This window comes from Paramisgurnus dabryanus, chromosome 4, assembly GCF_030506205.2.
Source record: "Paramisgurnus dabryanus chromosome 4, PD_genome_1.1, whole genome shotgun sequence".
Lineage (NCBI taxonomy): Eukaryota > Metazoa > Chordata > Actinopteri > Cypriniformes > Cobitidae > Paramisgurnus > Paramisgurnus dabryanus.
In genome coordinates, this window is record NC_133340.1 from 4363906 (window position 1) to 4379721 (window position 15816).

The following is a 15816-nucleotide window of genomic DNA, read 5'->3' on the forward strand; positions in this document are numbered from 1 at the left end:
AAGTTTCTCCGGATGGTTATTAAGAAATTCAGGTAAATCCTATTGTAGAAAATTACTTTAAACATGTATATTGGTTGGTTGGTCTATTGTTTACAGAATGATTGGTGACTTTGCACAGCTTTGTATTTTAACAGATAATTTGTTCATTTAGTAGTTTGTTCATTTATTATTTGCACGTGTCTCACTGTGGTTGTTTCTTGTCAGGAGTGGCTCTGTTGTGGTAGATTCAGCCCTTCAATTTGACAGCAATGGCACTACTCCTAATGTGTCAGACGTGAAGCAAGTCCTTACTGATGCAGCTGCAAATGGAAACCTGACCATCAAAATCAGCAATGACACCATCAACGTTACGGCACCTGCCACACCTGGTCAGTGTTTGTTTGCACGCACTTTATGTGAATGTAATACTGGAAGAAAATCTACTCCAACATCAATGGCAATGTAAAGTTTAATAGTCGGTAACTGAAATGACTTTTTTTTACAAATGTCACTTTAGTCAATCCATTGGTATTAAACAAGTTTGACTGTTTTTTTGCTGCACAACCCTCGAAGTGCTTGCAAGCTCTTTTTGGCAAAAACCTCCACTTTTGAAAAAATCTTCTTCTTTGCACAAGACATATCGTAAAGAGTTGCAAAATCACTAAAAGAAGCAACTATAAACATTGCCAATGATGAAAGTGAAAATGTAAAAATTAAGAAACTGAACCACACATTAGGGGACGCTATGGTTCATGTGGCTGCCACATTCGGGTAGTATTCAAGTCCAAGTTCTCAAAAGGGACACAAGTTTGAATGTGATCCAATGTCATTTCGCATGCCTTCTTTCATCCAAAAAGTTTTTGTACACTTAGAGGACTTTGCTAAAAAAATCTATGCTTAGCGAATTCTGCCAACAACTTGGTATTTCTGAATGGCCTAATGCTGGATTTAAACGGATTTAAAGCGAAAGTATTCGAGAGCGTTTTGAAATATAACCGTCAACAGTCTTCCATTTGTTTAGAGTTTGTTTAAAAAATGATGATACAGTAATGGATGTTTATTAGGATCAGTGTGCTGTAACATTTTCCTCTTTGTTTTATCCCAAACATGAATCCCACCTGTAAATGGGATGTCTCTAAATGCAGCAGCTCCAAATGCAACGGCTCCAAATGCAACTGCTCCAAATGCAACGGCTCCAAATGCAACGGCTCCAAATGCAACGGCCCCAAATGCAACGGCTCCAAATGCAACAGCTCCAAATGCAACGGCCCCAAATGCAACGGCCCCAAATGCAACGGCTCCAAATGCAACGGCTCCAAATGCAACTGCTCCAAATGCAACTGCTCCAAATGCAACGGCTCCAAATGCAACGGCCCCAAATGCAACGGCTCCAAATGCAACGGCTCCAAATGCAACGGCTCCAAATGCAACGGCCCCAAATGCAACGGCCCCAAATGCAACGGCTCCAAATGCAACGGCTCCAAATGCAACGGCTCCAAATGCAACGGCTCCAAATGCAACGGCTCCAAATGCAACGGCTCCAAATGCAACGGCTCCAAATGCAACGGCTCCAAATGCAACTGCTCCAAATGCAACGGCTCCAAATGCAACGGCTCCAAATGCAACTGCTCCGAATGCAACAGCTCCACACGCAACAGCCCCAAATGCAACGGCTCCAAATGCCAATAGCACTACTCCATTAGGTTTTAACTTAAGTTTCAGCATTGTTGACACTTTCAAGGCCGTTTACTCCGACATGAGTGCTCCAGAAACCGTAACTCTCATAAACAGCATCACCACTCAGGTAATGTTTGTCTCTGATGAGAGATTGTAAGATTTACCAAGTATTTTATTTATTCGTTATTTAGTTTTAGTAGCAGTGGTTTCATTTTAAAGCAGTGGATTTGATTAAAAAAAACAGTTTAACGATTTAAAATTAGTAATTTGCTTGTAAATGAAGACCACAGTAAAACAGATTTATAGATGTAAAGCCAGATATTTGTTTTAATCCATTTTTTAATCTGTTGTAGATTGAGCCACTTTACAAGAAGCGTTTTCCTAAGTTTCTCCGGATGTTTATTAAGAAATTCAGGTAAATATCTAATAATATTGTAGAAAATTACTTTAAACATGTATATTGGTTGGTTGGCCCATTGTTTACTTATTCGAATGATTGGTGACTTTGTACAGCTTTGCAGTGGTGGCTGGTGACTGCTTTTCAGAGGGGCGCAAATTCAAAATATGTGTTCAGAGTCTTATGTGTGTTGCTCGTGTTTTGTTGCGTCATGTGAACCATGTGCATCACGTGTCTTGTCAAAATAAGTGCATGCTGCATCTGGCAACTGCGAGCATCTCTTTTATCAAAAACCCTTTAGACGCTTCTGCAGCAGGCACTTATTTTGACTTCACACATGATGCACATAGGTTCACCTGAAGTCCAGCACACACACATGATGAGATAGATACATGCTGTGACGAGCTTTGCATTGTGCGGCCTTGAAAAGAAGTCACCGGCCACCAGTGCAGCTTTGTATTTTAAAAGATCATTTGTTTATTTAGTAGTTTGTTCATGTATTATTTGCATGTGTCTCACTGTGGTTGTTTTTTGTCAGGAGTGGCTCTATTGTGGTAGATTCAGCCCTTCAATTTGATAGCAATGGCACTGCTCCTAATGCAACAGACATTAAACAAGTCCTTACTGATGCAGCTACAAATGGAAACCTGACCATCAAAATCAGCAATGACACCATCAACGTTACGGCACCTGCCACACCTGGTCAGTGTTTGTTTGCACGTACTTTATGTGAATGTAATACTGGAAGAAAGTCTACTCCAACATTAATGGCAATGTAAAGTTTAATAGTCAGTAAATGAAATGCCTCATTTTTACAAATGTCACTTTAGTCAATCCATTGGTATTTAACAAGTTTGACAGTTTTTTTACTGCACAACCCTCAAAGTGCTTGCAAGCTTTTTTGGCAAAAACCTCCACTTTAAAAAAATCTACTTCTTTGCACAAGACATATCGTGAAGAGTTGCAAAATCACTAAAAGAAGCAACTACAGTATAAACATTGCCAATGATGAAAGTGAAAATTAAAAATTAAGAAACTGAACCACACATTAGGGGGCGCTATGGTTCATGTGGCTGCCACATTCGGGTAGTATTCAAGTCCAAGTCCAATGTTTAGAGGACTTTGCTAAGAAATCTATGTTTTTTCTGCAAACAAACTGGTATTTCTGAATGGCCTAATGCTGGGTTTAAACGGATTTAAAACAAAAGAATTTGATAATCATTTAATAAGTGGCAAGTATAGTAGGTCAATATAACTATCCATTTTTTTTCTAAGGATGTGGTGTTTACCAGCTTTTGCACATGAGCTCCTTATTTACTAACTCTACTTTATTGTCTACACTTATGTAATCTATAAGGCAGTCTTACTCTGAGGAACTATAAAAATATAAAGCCCAATATCTAGAAAGATTGATTATAGTCCACCCTATTTGTATGTTTAGTCATCATTTTTAACTTCAATCTTCCCTCATAGTGATGGCTTGTACTGATTCTGTACTAGTAGTATCTAGATTTTTTCCCCTGAAGAAATTTTTCCATTGTCACAGATTTCAGTCCTCACTGAAACTATTTTTTACTATAGTTTATAGTTAAGTTTGACACACTATTACATGTACTACTATGACACATTATTAGATTTGACCAAATGCATTACATTTCTTGAAAAGTATCTTAAATACCCTACATACAGTAAGTGACATTTTTAAAACAATAGATGAGTCTGTCCATGCAAAAAGCTGGAAGAGACAAAACTCTTACACCTCTAAATAGAGAAGACTGGTCTCACAAATTCCATTACCATTGGTCTCACAAATTAAAGTCCATGAAAAATAGTAGCAAAAAGCAGCGTCAATGTTCTTCAACTGCATGAGACTCCTAGCTGAGTGAACTGCTTGTGGATTTATATTCGTTTAGTACTCTTAATGTCAGAAAATTATAAACCGTCAGCAGTCTTCCATTTGTTTAGAGTTTGTTTAGATAATGATGATACAGTAATGGATGTTTATTACTACCAGTGTGCTGTAACATTTTCCTCCTTGTTTTATCCCAAACATAAATCCCACCTGTAAATGGGATGTCTCTAAATGCAGCAGCTCCAAATGCAACAGCTCCAAATGCAACTGCCCCAAATGCAACTGCTCCGAATGCAACGGCTCCGAATGCAACGGCTCCGAATGCAACGGCTCCGAATGCAACTGCTCCGAATGCAACTGCTCCGAATGCAACGGCTCCGAATGCAACGGCTCCGAATGCAACGGCTCCGAATGCAACTGCTCCGAATGCAACGGCTCCGAATGCAACGGCTCCGAATGCAAAGGCTCCGAATGCAACGGCTCCGAATGCAACGGCTCCGAATGCAACGGCTCCGAATGCAACGGCTCCGAATGCAACGGCTCCGAATGCAACGGCTCCGAATGCAAAGGCTCCGAATGCAACGGCTCCAAATGCAACTGCTCCGAATGCAACGGCTTCGAATGCAACTGCTCCGAATGCAACGGCTCCGAATGCAACGGCTCCGAATGCAAAGGCTCCGAATGCAACGGCTCCAAATGCAACTGCTCCGAATGCAACGGCTCCGAATGCAACGGCTCCGAATGCAACGGCTCCGAATGCAACGGCTCCGAATGCAACGGTTCCGAATGCAAAGGCTCCGAATGCAACGGCTCCAAATGCAACAGCATCAAATGCAACTGCTCCGAATGCAACTGCTCCGAATGCAACGGCTTCAAATGCAACAGCTCCAAATGCAATGGCTCCAAATGCAACAGCCTCAATTGGGACATCAACAAATGGAACAGCATCTGCCAATAGCACTACTCCATTAGAGTTTTACTTAGGTTTCAGCATTGCTGACACTTTCAAGGTCGTTTACTCCAACATGAGTGCTCCAGAAACCGTAACTCTCATAAACAGCATCACCACTCAGGTAATGTTTGTCTCTGATAAGAGATTGTTAGATTTACCCAGTATTTAATTTTTTTTTTGTTTATTTAGTTTCATTAGCAGTGGATTTAATTAAAAAACAGATAAACGGTTTAAAATGAGTAGTTTGCTTGTAAATGAAGACCACAGTAAAACAGATTTATGGATGTAAAGCCAGATATTTGTTTTAACCTGTTTTTCAATCTGTTGTAGATTGAGCCAGTTTACAAGAAGCGTTTTCCAAAGTTTCTCCGAATGGTTATTAAGAAAATCAGGTAAATAATATTGTAGAAGATTACTTTAAACATGTCCATTGGTTGGTTGGTCTATTGTTTACTTATCGGAATGATTGGTATTCTAACAGATTATTTGTTCATTTAGTAGTTTGTTCATTTATTATTTGCATGTGTCTTACTGTGGTTGTTTCCTGTCAGCAATGGCTCTATTGTGGTAGATTCAGCTCTTCAATTTGACAACAATGGCACTTCTCCTAATACCACAGACGTGAAGCAAGTCCTTATCGATGCACTTGCAAATGGAAATGTGACCATCAAAATCAACAATGACACCATCAACGTTACGGCACCTGCCACAACTGGTCAGTGTTTGTTTGCATGTACTTTCTACCAGTAAAGGTTTTGGCTGAACAACTGTCTGTGACCAGCAGTGTTGGGGGTAACGCATTACAAGTAACATGCATTACGTAATAATATTACTTTTCTGAAGTAACGAGTAAAGTAACGCATTACTTTATAAATGTACACATTAATATTTGAGTTACTTTTTTAAAAAGTAATGCAAGTTACTTTTCAGTTTAATAAATTCAATTTAAACATAAAATAATGTACTGAATTAAACTGAACATATTAAAATAGAATTACGCCCAGTTTGAAACGGAGATGGCAGGCCAGAGCTTTACATTTTTGCGATAAAAAAACCCCTGCAAGGCCTGAAAGAGATCAAGCCTCAGGCAAGTAAGAAAAAGTAACGCAAGAGTAACGTAAAAGTAACGTAAGCATTACTTTCCATGAAAAGTAACTAAGTAACCCAATTAGTTACTTTTTTTGGGTAGTAATAAATATTGTAATGCATTACTTTTAAAAGTAACTTTCCCCAACACTGGTGACCACATTTTATATCTGTGTGAAAGTCCTTAAAAAAATGCTTTATAACACAGTATACATGCACTGTTAAAACGGCTGTATCAAAACAACACATTTTGTGTCTAGTTAAGGAGAACACATTTTGTGTTAAATTAAATTAATACATCCTTTCTTAGATCAACACTTATATTCATGTAATTACTGTAAACATTAATAAAAGGTGAACACTAGGGCTGTCACTTTTTATTCGATATTCGAATATGCATTCGAACATGACGTGAAATATCCGTATTCGAACTTTAAATAAACCATCCGGTTTTTTAAATGCCATATGTAATGCATTTTTTACAGTAACACCTCGTAATAGTTAGGAGGCTGAGAGTGAGACCGACGACGGCAACTGTGCGCAAGAGAGGGAATCAAATTTGACTAACATGAACCTATGTGCATGTGAAGATAGAATTATAGTTTGTATATAAAATGACATATTAATGTTTATAGTGTTAAATATTATAGCAGAATAAAAGCTTGTGTTAATACGTTTGCATTATGAAATTAACATGAATGAAGATAATTGTATTAATTTTACAACGCAATGTAAACTTTATATTAAACAACAACAGCATTTGTCTTGTAAACGGATTTTAAATGATAATGTGCTGACTGTCACGTGTCACATAGACGACAGAGTCAAGTGAGATCTGCTTAACTCAGCGGTAAGTTTGATTTCATCTCAAGTATCAAAGGGTTTGTGCTCTCTATCATTGAAAACGGGCGAGCAAACAGCACGCGCAGGGTTAATGTACTCTCCACTGACGGCTCACAAACGCGGCTCACAAACGGCTATATGTGTCCTTGTTGTCAATGATTACTTCTCACAAACACGCTCAAGCGCGGGATATGTGAGCTTGTAAATGACGGGCATTAAATCTGCAGAAATCCGCGAAGTTTTCTGCCGAAATCTGCGGGCGCGAATTCCGTTTGGGCTCCTATACTCCTGCTGCTGTTTAAGTTGTCACGTTATTGTCTGTAACTGTTCTGAATCATTTTTTCATATATAAGTTTTGTATTCATAAGTTGATAACCTGCTGTTTCAAACATTAAGTAAAAAGGTAATCCAGACAGCCCAGTTTATGACTGTCACGGTTAATAATTTTGTGATTGAATCTCCATACGGTGGGTTTTTGATGCGCGCCGGGGGGGGGGGGGGGGGCAGATATTCGAATATATCCGGATACATTGCATGATATTCGAAATCCGTTCGAATTTGATTTTTCTCAAAAGTGACAGCCCTAGTGAACACTGTTTAGCTTGCTGTCCACGATGGAGCGCTCATTCACGAAAATCAGCCTTTGTGTCATTACAAAATGATTAGTATTGTGATATGTGGCTTAGATGACTGGGTTAAAAAAAATGCTAATTTGTCCAATGAGACCGTGTTAGAATTTTTTTTTCCGTTTGTTAAAATACTGGACTTGAAAATATGTCTCATTTTCTCTTTATTCTCCTCTACAGTAACACCCGTGACACCTACTAACGCCCCAAATACTACCTCAAATACTGCACTGTTTACTTTAGTATTCAGCATTGTGGACACCTTCAACGACACCTTGTCAAATATGTCCTCATCTGATGCTACAACTCTAAAAACAAAAATCATCAGTCAGGTAAAATATGTAACCAGTGGTCATATTTAAATGTATCCAATCTAAAAGAAATAAATGAATGAAAATCATAATGAAATTTAACTATTACTTTTGTCTCTTACAGTTTGGTAGTGTTTTCAGGAAACGTTTTACAAACTATCTGCAAATGCTAATTCAGAAATTCAGGTAAATAAAGTGTTAGTAATAAATTGAATAAAATAGTAAAATCTTAAACAAATCAGAAATCCATTGTTTCCTTTCCATCATGGCAAGTTTACTTACTACTGTTTATTTTTTGTTTGATTATTTGTTTCAATGTTTATTAATAATATAACAGGGTTTTATTATATAGAGCAGCTCCATCTATTATTTTCACTTTATCATTTAAAAAAAATATCTGAGCCCATATTGTTTTGTGTTTTCAGCAAAGGCTCCATTGTGACGAACAGTTCACTTGAGTTTAACAGCACTGGCGGTGCAGTTACAGCACAGGATGTGGTCGACACAATTATCTCAGGAATTAAAAATGGAAATTTCACCTTCAATATCGATCAGAAATCCATCAAAGTTACAGACTCATCAGGACACATGGGTTAGTAAATATTTCTAGATGTGTGTTTTTATTTAAAGTTCAATTTCTTTAAAGTATGATATAGCAGATTCCACTGCACAGCAATATAAAAATCTTTACTTTTTTACAGCGTCCTCCAGTTCTCGAGTGATCACTAGTATGCTCACAGTTCTGTTGATGAGTCTAGCATCACTTCTGCTGTCAGGAGTGATCAACCTATAAGCACCACATTCATGAAGAATCAAAGAAAAACTATTCCTGCATTGATAACATCAAAACATTTTATGAATGATCATGTCATCTTTAATCTTTTACACTCATTACGTACTATTTAGTTAGCATTCAGAACCAACAACTTATTGTACTTTGCGCACCACGTCATAAGCTGTAACAGTTTTCTGAAACAGTAGTCTTATATTTAGAGCCAGGTGATGTATTGTATGTCTGATTAATGACATTTTGTTTATAGCTCTGTTATGTCTATGTGTATACTGAGTTGGAGAAATAATGAGGATAGGTTTTTACATTTACACCGACTCTGAACATTCCTCCATGCCACAGTAATTGCACAAATAAATATTATATTTGTATGTTAAAATTTTAAAATGGAATTGCTTTGTTATGAACAGATTTATTTAACCTTTGAGTAACAGAATCTAAAACTGTTCTTAAACATATTGTGTACTTACTGTTTTATGAGGTTTTTCTTTAAATAAAGGGGAAATCTTGTCCTTATTTTCTGCAAATGTTTTCAACATTTTTGTAATTCTAGAGAAGAAATTTTACACAATATTAATGGTAACATTAGTAAATTCATTAGCTAACATTAACTAACAACGAACTATTTTTTTATTATTTATTAATATATGTTAATGCCTATTCAGTTATTCAACAGTATATTGTTCATTGTTGGTACATGTTAGTACAGGTAATTTAAAGTCGCCATGAAAATAAAATGAAAAACATAATTTGTTTTGTAATATTGTGGTATTTTTTACAAATGACTTATCTTTGAGATTTATAATTTTTTTAATTCATGTGCCCTCATAATGTTTAATCAAAAATGCAAATCTCCTCCCCTCCTCAAAACGATCTCTCTTTACTTCCGGTCATATCAGGGGCGTCGCTAGACCCCTTTTACTGGGGCACGTGCCCCAGTGTAAATTTTTTGTGCCCCTGTGTAAATTTCAAGTTTATATAGCAGTTAACTAGTTTATTCCTTTACAAAGACAATCGCGGCAAAACGGATCTATATGCAATGTAGTTACCCAATTCACGTTTGAAAAAGCGACGCAACAGTCGCACTGACGCGTGCACGCCTCAATTCATGTCCGCGTCCGCGCACGGACATGAATGGGTGCGCGGACGCGGACATGAATTGAGGCGTGCACGCGACTGCTTTGCCGTGCGCAGCCGCATACAAAGTACACGCGATTGAGTTGGTTTATGAAAACATGACGAGACTAAAGTAAGTTTCTAAATAATAATGAAAATCTCATTGACGCATGTGATGGACATCAGAAATGTTTTGTGCAAAGCAGGAAAAGGGAAGGAAAAATGAGAGATGATGAAAGGGAGTAAAGACACATAACATCTTACCCTGTCAGGGCTTAAACATTAGAGGGAAAATTTCAGGATAACCTCTGTCAATAGTCTATAAAATTGCATTGTTCACATACAAAAACTGTGTTATACTGTTCTGTATTTTCAGTTATGAAATTAATATTTAGTTCACTAGCTCTAGGTCATTACATAATCAGTTAGCAGTAACTAAGATAGATTTTTTAGTAGTCATAAAATGAAAATATTCTTAAAAATAAAAAAAGAAGTTATTAGTCATTGTTATGTAAAATGCAAATGTGCATAACATTTTTTTCTCTCCAGCCATTTCCAAACATTTTATGCCTTTAAACATGTTAATTATGTTGTATATATGTATATATGAAGATGATACTTAAATATTTTTAAATAAATGTTTGTCTTTCCCAGTACTTGTTGCAATGTTGGAATAGTGGGTTAAGCAAAGGAAATTGTATCTTGCACACCGCAGGCTTTCAAGAAAAAGTAAAAAAAAAAAATGGGGGGCCTGTGCCCCAGTAGAGCTTTATGTCTAGCAACGCCCCTGGGTCATATGCAAGGATGCCGTAAGCTTAGGGAAATTCTACAGTGCAGTTTTCTTTCCACTGTAAAGTTTTCGATCTGTTCCCCCCATTTTAAAAAAACAAGGTGATTTACGTTCCCTGTTTTGTGCTATCTTATACGAAGTCAGCCCTTATAAGCTGTTTTAATTAACATAGTCGTATACGATAGTTAACATAAACTAGAAATGCTATCGGTTACACACTCCAATGTTTTGTAATACAATATGCCAAGGAAGTATTTTATGCAGTCGAGAATCAAGTTGATTGTGATATAACAGAAATGCCAAGAATGCTGAACTAGTCCAGTAATGTATATTAAAGCTTCTCACCTTGCAACAGCTTTAAGAAATCAATAGAAATGTATGCTGTAATCTACAATAGTTGTCCTTTCATTTCATTTTAGAGTCCCTTTGATAAAAACAATCTAAAGAATCATTTAAGAGTATAGCTGTTCACTGTTTCAATGATCTGTCGTTATTTTTACTTCACTGAAGCTGCTGGTGTGTGAAACCTGTTATAAACCTTATAAATAATGCTAATAATTATAATACAAGTTTTGGTCAAGCATTTTTGAACCAGTCTTATTTAAGGCAGAAGGTCAATTTCTAGAAAAGATGCATTGTTGTTGTTTGCCATTTTTCTCCTTCTTCCTTTATGCCATTCCAGCATCTAAAGCAGCGGTGTCAAACATACCCCGCATGATGATTTATATAGTTGTATTAAATATTAAATGCATATTTTAAATGTTAATTTTTTTTGGTGTGTAACAGCTCAAGTATACAGTATGTTAATAAGACTGCCTGTGAAAATCAGACTATAAAGTCTCAAATCTTATTGTGAGATAAAGAGCATCACAGTTTGATTTCAAGTATTTATTTCACTATGATTTCAATCACTGACATGAGATTACTCTGTCAATATTAAATATATCAAGTTTATATTTTCAAAGAATGTTCTTTACATTATGTAGGATGATTTTATGTAGAAAACAGTAAACCACAAATAAATACTTCAGCTGGGTTTTCACAGGCACGGTTATTAATTATCTTTAATATTTGTCTAAGAATGTTGCATTTTCTCTGAATATTTGATTACTGTATTGTATTTTTCAATTAAATTTACATGTGCACAATAAATCATCCTAGCTGCAGACATTGTAGGTCTCTATAAATACTGATAATTGTGGTAAAAAATGGCAAAAGAAATAGGTCTGCATTATTAAATTGCAGACAAAGATTTTGAAGGATTGTGTGTTTGCTGCGAAATGGGTATGGTTGGGGGCCCAACCCAGTATTCTTTTATAGGGCCTAAAATTGCTTGCGGCGCCTCTGGTCATATGGTATTGCAGGTGGGCGAGGTCCGGGAGAAGATTGCGATTAGCAATTAGCAACCCAACCCAACTTCAAACAATCCAATCAGATCTCAATGGACAAATTCAAATCCAGCCCTGCCTTATTTAATTTCACTACATCTATTATCACTTCGGGTGTACTCACTTTTGTTACTACCTATTTTGACATTGATGGCTGTATGTTAAGTTATTTTCAGAGGACAGCAAATCTATACTGCTATACAGACAATACAAGCTTACACACTGAACTTATAAACAAAATTATAAACGCAACACTTTTGTTTTTGCCCCCCATTTTTCATTAGCTAAACTAAATATTCTTTTACTATGTACACAAATAGCATTATTATTACACAGGTGTGCCTTAGGCTGGCCACAATAAAAGGCCCTAAAAGGCCATGTGCAGTTTTACTGTATTGGGGGGTCAGAGGGGGCCCGAAACCATTTGACTTACGTGGTGCAACACAACTCCTTGGTTGTTGATTGTGGCATGTGGAATGTTGGTCAACTCCTTTTAAATGCTGTGCGAAGTTGCTGTAACTGGTATCAGATATTCTTGAAGGTAAAGATGCTGGATGTGAAAGTCCTGGGCTGGTGAGGTTACACATGGTCAGTAAATTCCTAAAGCGGTCATTATTTTCTTGTAATGCATTGTGTTTCTTGTTTCATGTGTTAACGTACTGATCAATCTACAACACAGTCAACACGTGAGATCACACGAGATCACAGTGAATTCACACCATTCTCATACCGTGATAATCACAGTGTGAGCTATATGTGAGCTCATTGTGATTTCAAAATTATTGGGTTGCCTGGTGCCCCCCACTCGCCAAATCCCGTCTATGGATATCGGCCCTGCAAATTAGCATCTTGATATATCACACTTGTGAGGTGGATGGATTATCTTGGCAAAAGTAAAGTGCTTAATAACACAGATTAGGTTTGTGAACAATATTTGAGAGAAATAGGCCTTTTGTGTACATAGAAAAAGTCTTAGATCTTTGAGTTCAATTTATAAAAAATGGGGGCAAAAACAGTAAGTTGTAAATGTTTAGTAGATTCTCTGGTTTGTAAATTAAAAACATTGATAACATTTTTATATTTATAGAAATGAACAGCCACATGATGGACCAAATACTTGTATATGGTGCATCGTGAGAAGTTGTAAATAACTGTGAACATACATAAAACAGCATGAAATGTATAAACACCCTAATGTAAATAACTGTTAATAAATAAAAAATAAATAAAATGTTCAACCCAGAAATGGGTCAAAAAGGGACAAACCCAACTCGTTGTAATTTAATCTATTATTTTTTCAACCAAAAATGCTGTATTGTTTTAAGTCGTTGTTGGGTCAAATATAAACATTTTTGGGTTAATTTAACCCCAGGTTTGGGTTCATCCCATTTTGACCAATGCTGGGTTGAAAATAATCTAGCCTTTACATTATTTTTCTGTTAAAAGTATTTTTTTTTACAGTTTTCAGCAACACATGGTGAAGACTTATCTTGTTTATTTAGAGTCAAAAACAGTTGGAAAAATAAGACTTCTGTCAAAATGCATTAACTTTTTAATTTGATGAACCCAGAACAAAGAAAAAACAGAATACCCATATAATATCAGTTCATTGACATTAAGCAAAATTATATAAGCATTAAACAATAGTGAAAGAATAATCAGTGTTAAATATTTTGTTTCTTTAATTTATCTGATTTTGCAAATTTAAATTATAATCCAACAAAAAATGGTTTGTCCGACCCAAACTATAAAGAGAATTGCTATAGTCTGAATTAATGTTTCTTTTCCCCTTTTTTAACTCCAACTTTACTCCAAACTAAAAAGAAACAGAAATGTAAATATTTAAATTGTTTTGTGAAGAAAAATCCCAATCTCAGATAAATTAAATAGCATCTTTAAAATAGTCACCATTTTCCTATTTTATCAACCAGCTTCTGTTATAAAACAGTTTATGACATATGTTATAATTATGGAATACAACACAATATAAAAATACAAATCAGTATTTTAATAAAACTATTTTATTCTGAATTAAAGTGCAGAAAGTGGTGCACCACAACCTTAGAGTTAGTAGAGTGATGAAAAACATATAGTAATTAACTTTACTTGTGAGTTTGTATCTTCAAAAACCTATGAATTTCAATTTCAATGTCTAACATGTCTAAAATGTAACTGTATTGCATCTTCTTTATCAGCTTGCCTTGCACTTTGTTTAAATCTGTTAAGCTTGAGTTACAAAAACAATGATGGTGGCAGTTATAGCCACTATTGAATAGTGAATCATCCATGTAGATGCCGTGTTTGTGTGCCCTGAAAAGTTAAAGAAAGATTTTTTAATAGTTGATTGCAAGGTCAGGGCTAATCAAAATATTTCGTTTATGTCAGGCAATTTATTAACTAATTTTAACAAATGCAACCTTTTTGTAAACTGTAAGCAAAGTATCAAAGGAAACAATACTTTTGGGTATTCCACACACACACACAATATACAGAAATTAATATTACTGTAATGCTTTTGAATAAACCTGAAAAGGCCCAACTGTTGTTGGAAAATACTGTTAGTTATACCTGTGATTGCTGTCAAGTTCATGGTAGTATTTTGTACAATATTTGCATGACTAGGTGTGGTAAGTGCAGTTGTAGTAGTTAAAGGCTCTGTAATTGAAATAGCAGAATTAAAACAGATTTGCAAAATTAGGACCTTAGAAATAAACAAAAATATATGTAATCTAAATGTAAAAATGATTATGCTAATTTGTGGTATTCACTAACTCACCTGCTTTAATTGTTCCAATTATGACTTTCATGGGATTGTCAATCTCAACAGCATTGTATAGAACATCTTCTACTTGAAGGATGCTTGGGACTACAGAAGTGTTCTCAAAGACCAGAGTCATATCAACTACAATTGATCCCTTCCTGTAAAACATGGGGAAATCATGCACATCTGCCATTACAATTTAGTTATAATGTAATCATTGTACTAATTAAAGTCAGCCTTATGATAGTTGTTGAAAGACTACACTCTAAAAAGTGTTGGGTTATTTTCAACCCAGCATTGGCTTTAAAGATGGTGGCGTGTGTATGAAATGACGAGATGCACTATAGAGAAGAGGTTCAACACCTAGTCGAGTGGTGTTCTGATAGTGGTTTTGAACACCACCAAAACAAAGGAAATCATCATAGACTACAGAAAAACGACCCCTTTCCCTCTCTATATGAATGGAGAGGAAGTTACCAACATTAAATTCCTGGGCCTTTTTATCACAAACAATCTAACATGGACTGTTAATACTTGGTATGTAATAAAGAAAGCTCAGCAGAGGCTTTTCTTCCTGAAAAAACTCAAGAAAGCCAAAGTACCTTCTCAGCATTTGGTAAATTTCAACAGGATATCAAAAGCATTCTTTGCCACTATGTGACAGTGTGGTATACTGTTTGAACCACTTCCATCAGGAAAAAGATACAAAGCAATTATAACACAAATTTCTAAACAAATGTCATTATATTTTATAATGACAATAAAGTTTTTTTTTCTAAAAGATATGTTCGAATTCTGGTTTGTTTTAACCAATTTTTGGGTTCGTCCCTGTATAACCCAGCATATTTCAAGAATGTACTGTTTCATACTTACGAGAAACTGTTGACTCTTGACCGTTTGAATTCTTTAAACTTTTCCTTGTAAAGTTTGTTTATCTGCATATAAAGAAAAATATGATAATTTAAGCATAAATAAAATACATAACATTTAAAGTAATTTAGTAATAAGTTATAAATAATAAATACTAATGCATTTTACATGAGTGAAATACAAGTTGCTAATGCGTGTAAACAACTTTAGAGGTGTCTTATTAGTTTCCTATGAAAAGGCACCTATTATTAAACAAGATATAATATAAGTCTCAAGTGCCCACCCTCTCAGAAAAACAAAACACCTCAATTGCATACAAGACATTCATTTTGCTCCAGCATGGAGACAATGGTGGACATTGCACAACTAAAGGGTAGA

At 35.7% G+C, this 15816-nt stretch overlaps 2 protein-coding genes across 2 annotated transcripts in view; one reads left to right on the top strand and one right to left on the bottom strand.

Moving 5' to 3' along the window:
- The first annotated feature begins 1735 nt into the window (after positions 1-1735).
- LOC135746705 (uncharacterized) lies at positions 1736-8957 on the top strand. The gene is made up of 10 exons (XM_065265363.2): positions 1736-1783; positions 2010-2071; positions 2592-2755; positions 4143-4978; positions 5188-5249; positions 5409-5572; positions 7593-7744; positions 7848-7909; positions 8149-8315; positions 8425-8957. The coding sequence occupies exons 1-10, from the start codon at positions 1736-1738 to the stop codon at positions 8514-8516; spliced, it is 1809 nt and encodes a 602-aa protein (XP_065121435.2). The 3' UTR covers positions 8517-8957.
- A 4421-nt stretch (positions 8958-13378) lies between these two features.
- Positions 13379-15816, bottom strand: part of LOC135746722 (uncharacterized) — a 36921-nt gene continuing 34483 nt past the window's right edge. Inside the window, exons 10-13 of the mRNA XM_065265386.2 lie at positions 15442-15503; positions 14584-14726; positions 14376-14462; positions 13379-14117 (exon numbers count right to left, since the gene is read on the bottom strand). Coding sequence (XP_065121458.1) covers positions 14029-14117; positions 14376-14462; positions 14584-14726; positions 15442-15503 — 381 coding nt within the window. The 3' untranslated portion in view covers positions 13379-14028. The remainder of the gene's footprint in view (positions 14118-14375; positions 14463-14583; positions 14727-15441; positions 15504-15816) is intronic.

Coding starts and splice junctions, on each gene's coding strand:
- LOC135746705 (XM_065265363.2), top strand. CDS start 1,736: ATGAGTGCTCCAGAAACCGTAACTCTCATAAACAGCATCACCACTCAG. Junction 4,979..5,187: donor TAAACAGCATCACCACTCAG/GTAATGTTTGTC, acceptor AATCTGTTGTAG/ATTGAGCCAGTTTACAAGAA. Junction 7,745..7,847: donor AAACAAAAATCATCAGTCAG/GTAAAATATGTA, acceptor TGTCTCTTACAG/TTTGGTAGTGTTTTCAGGAA.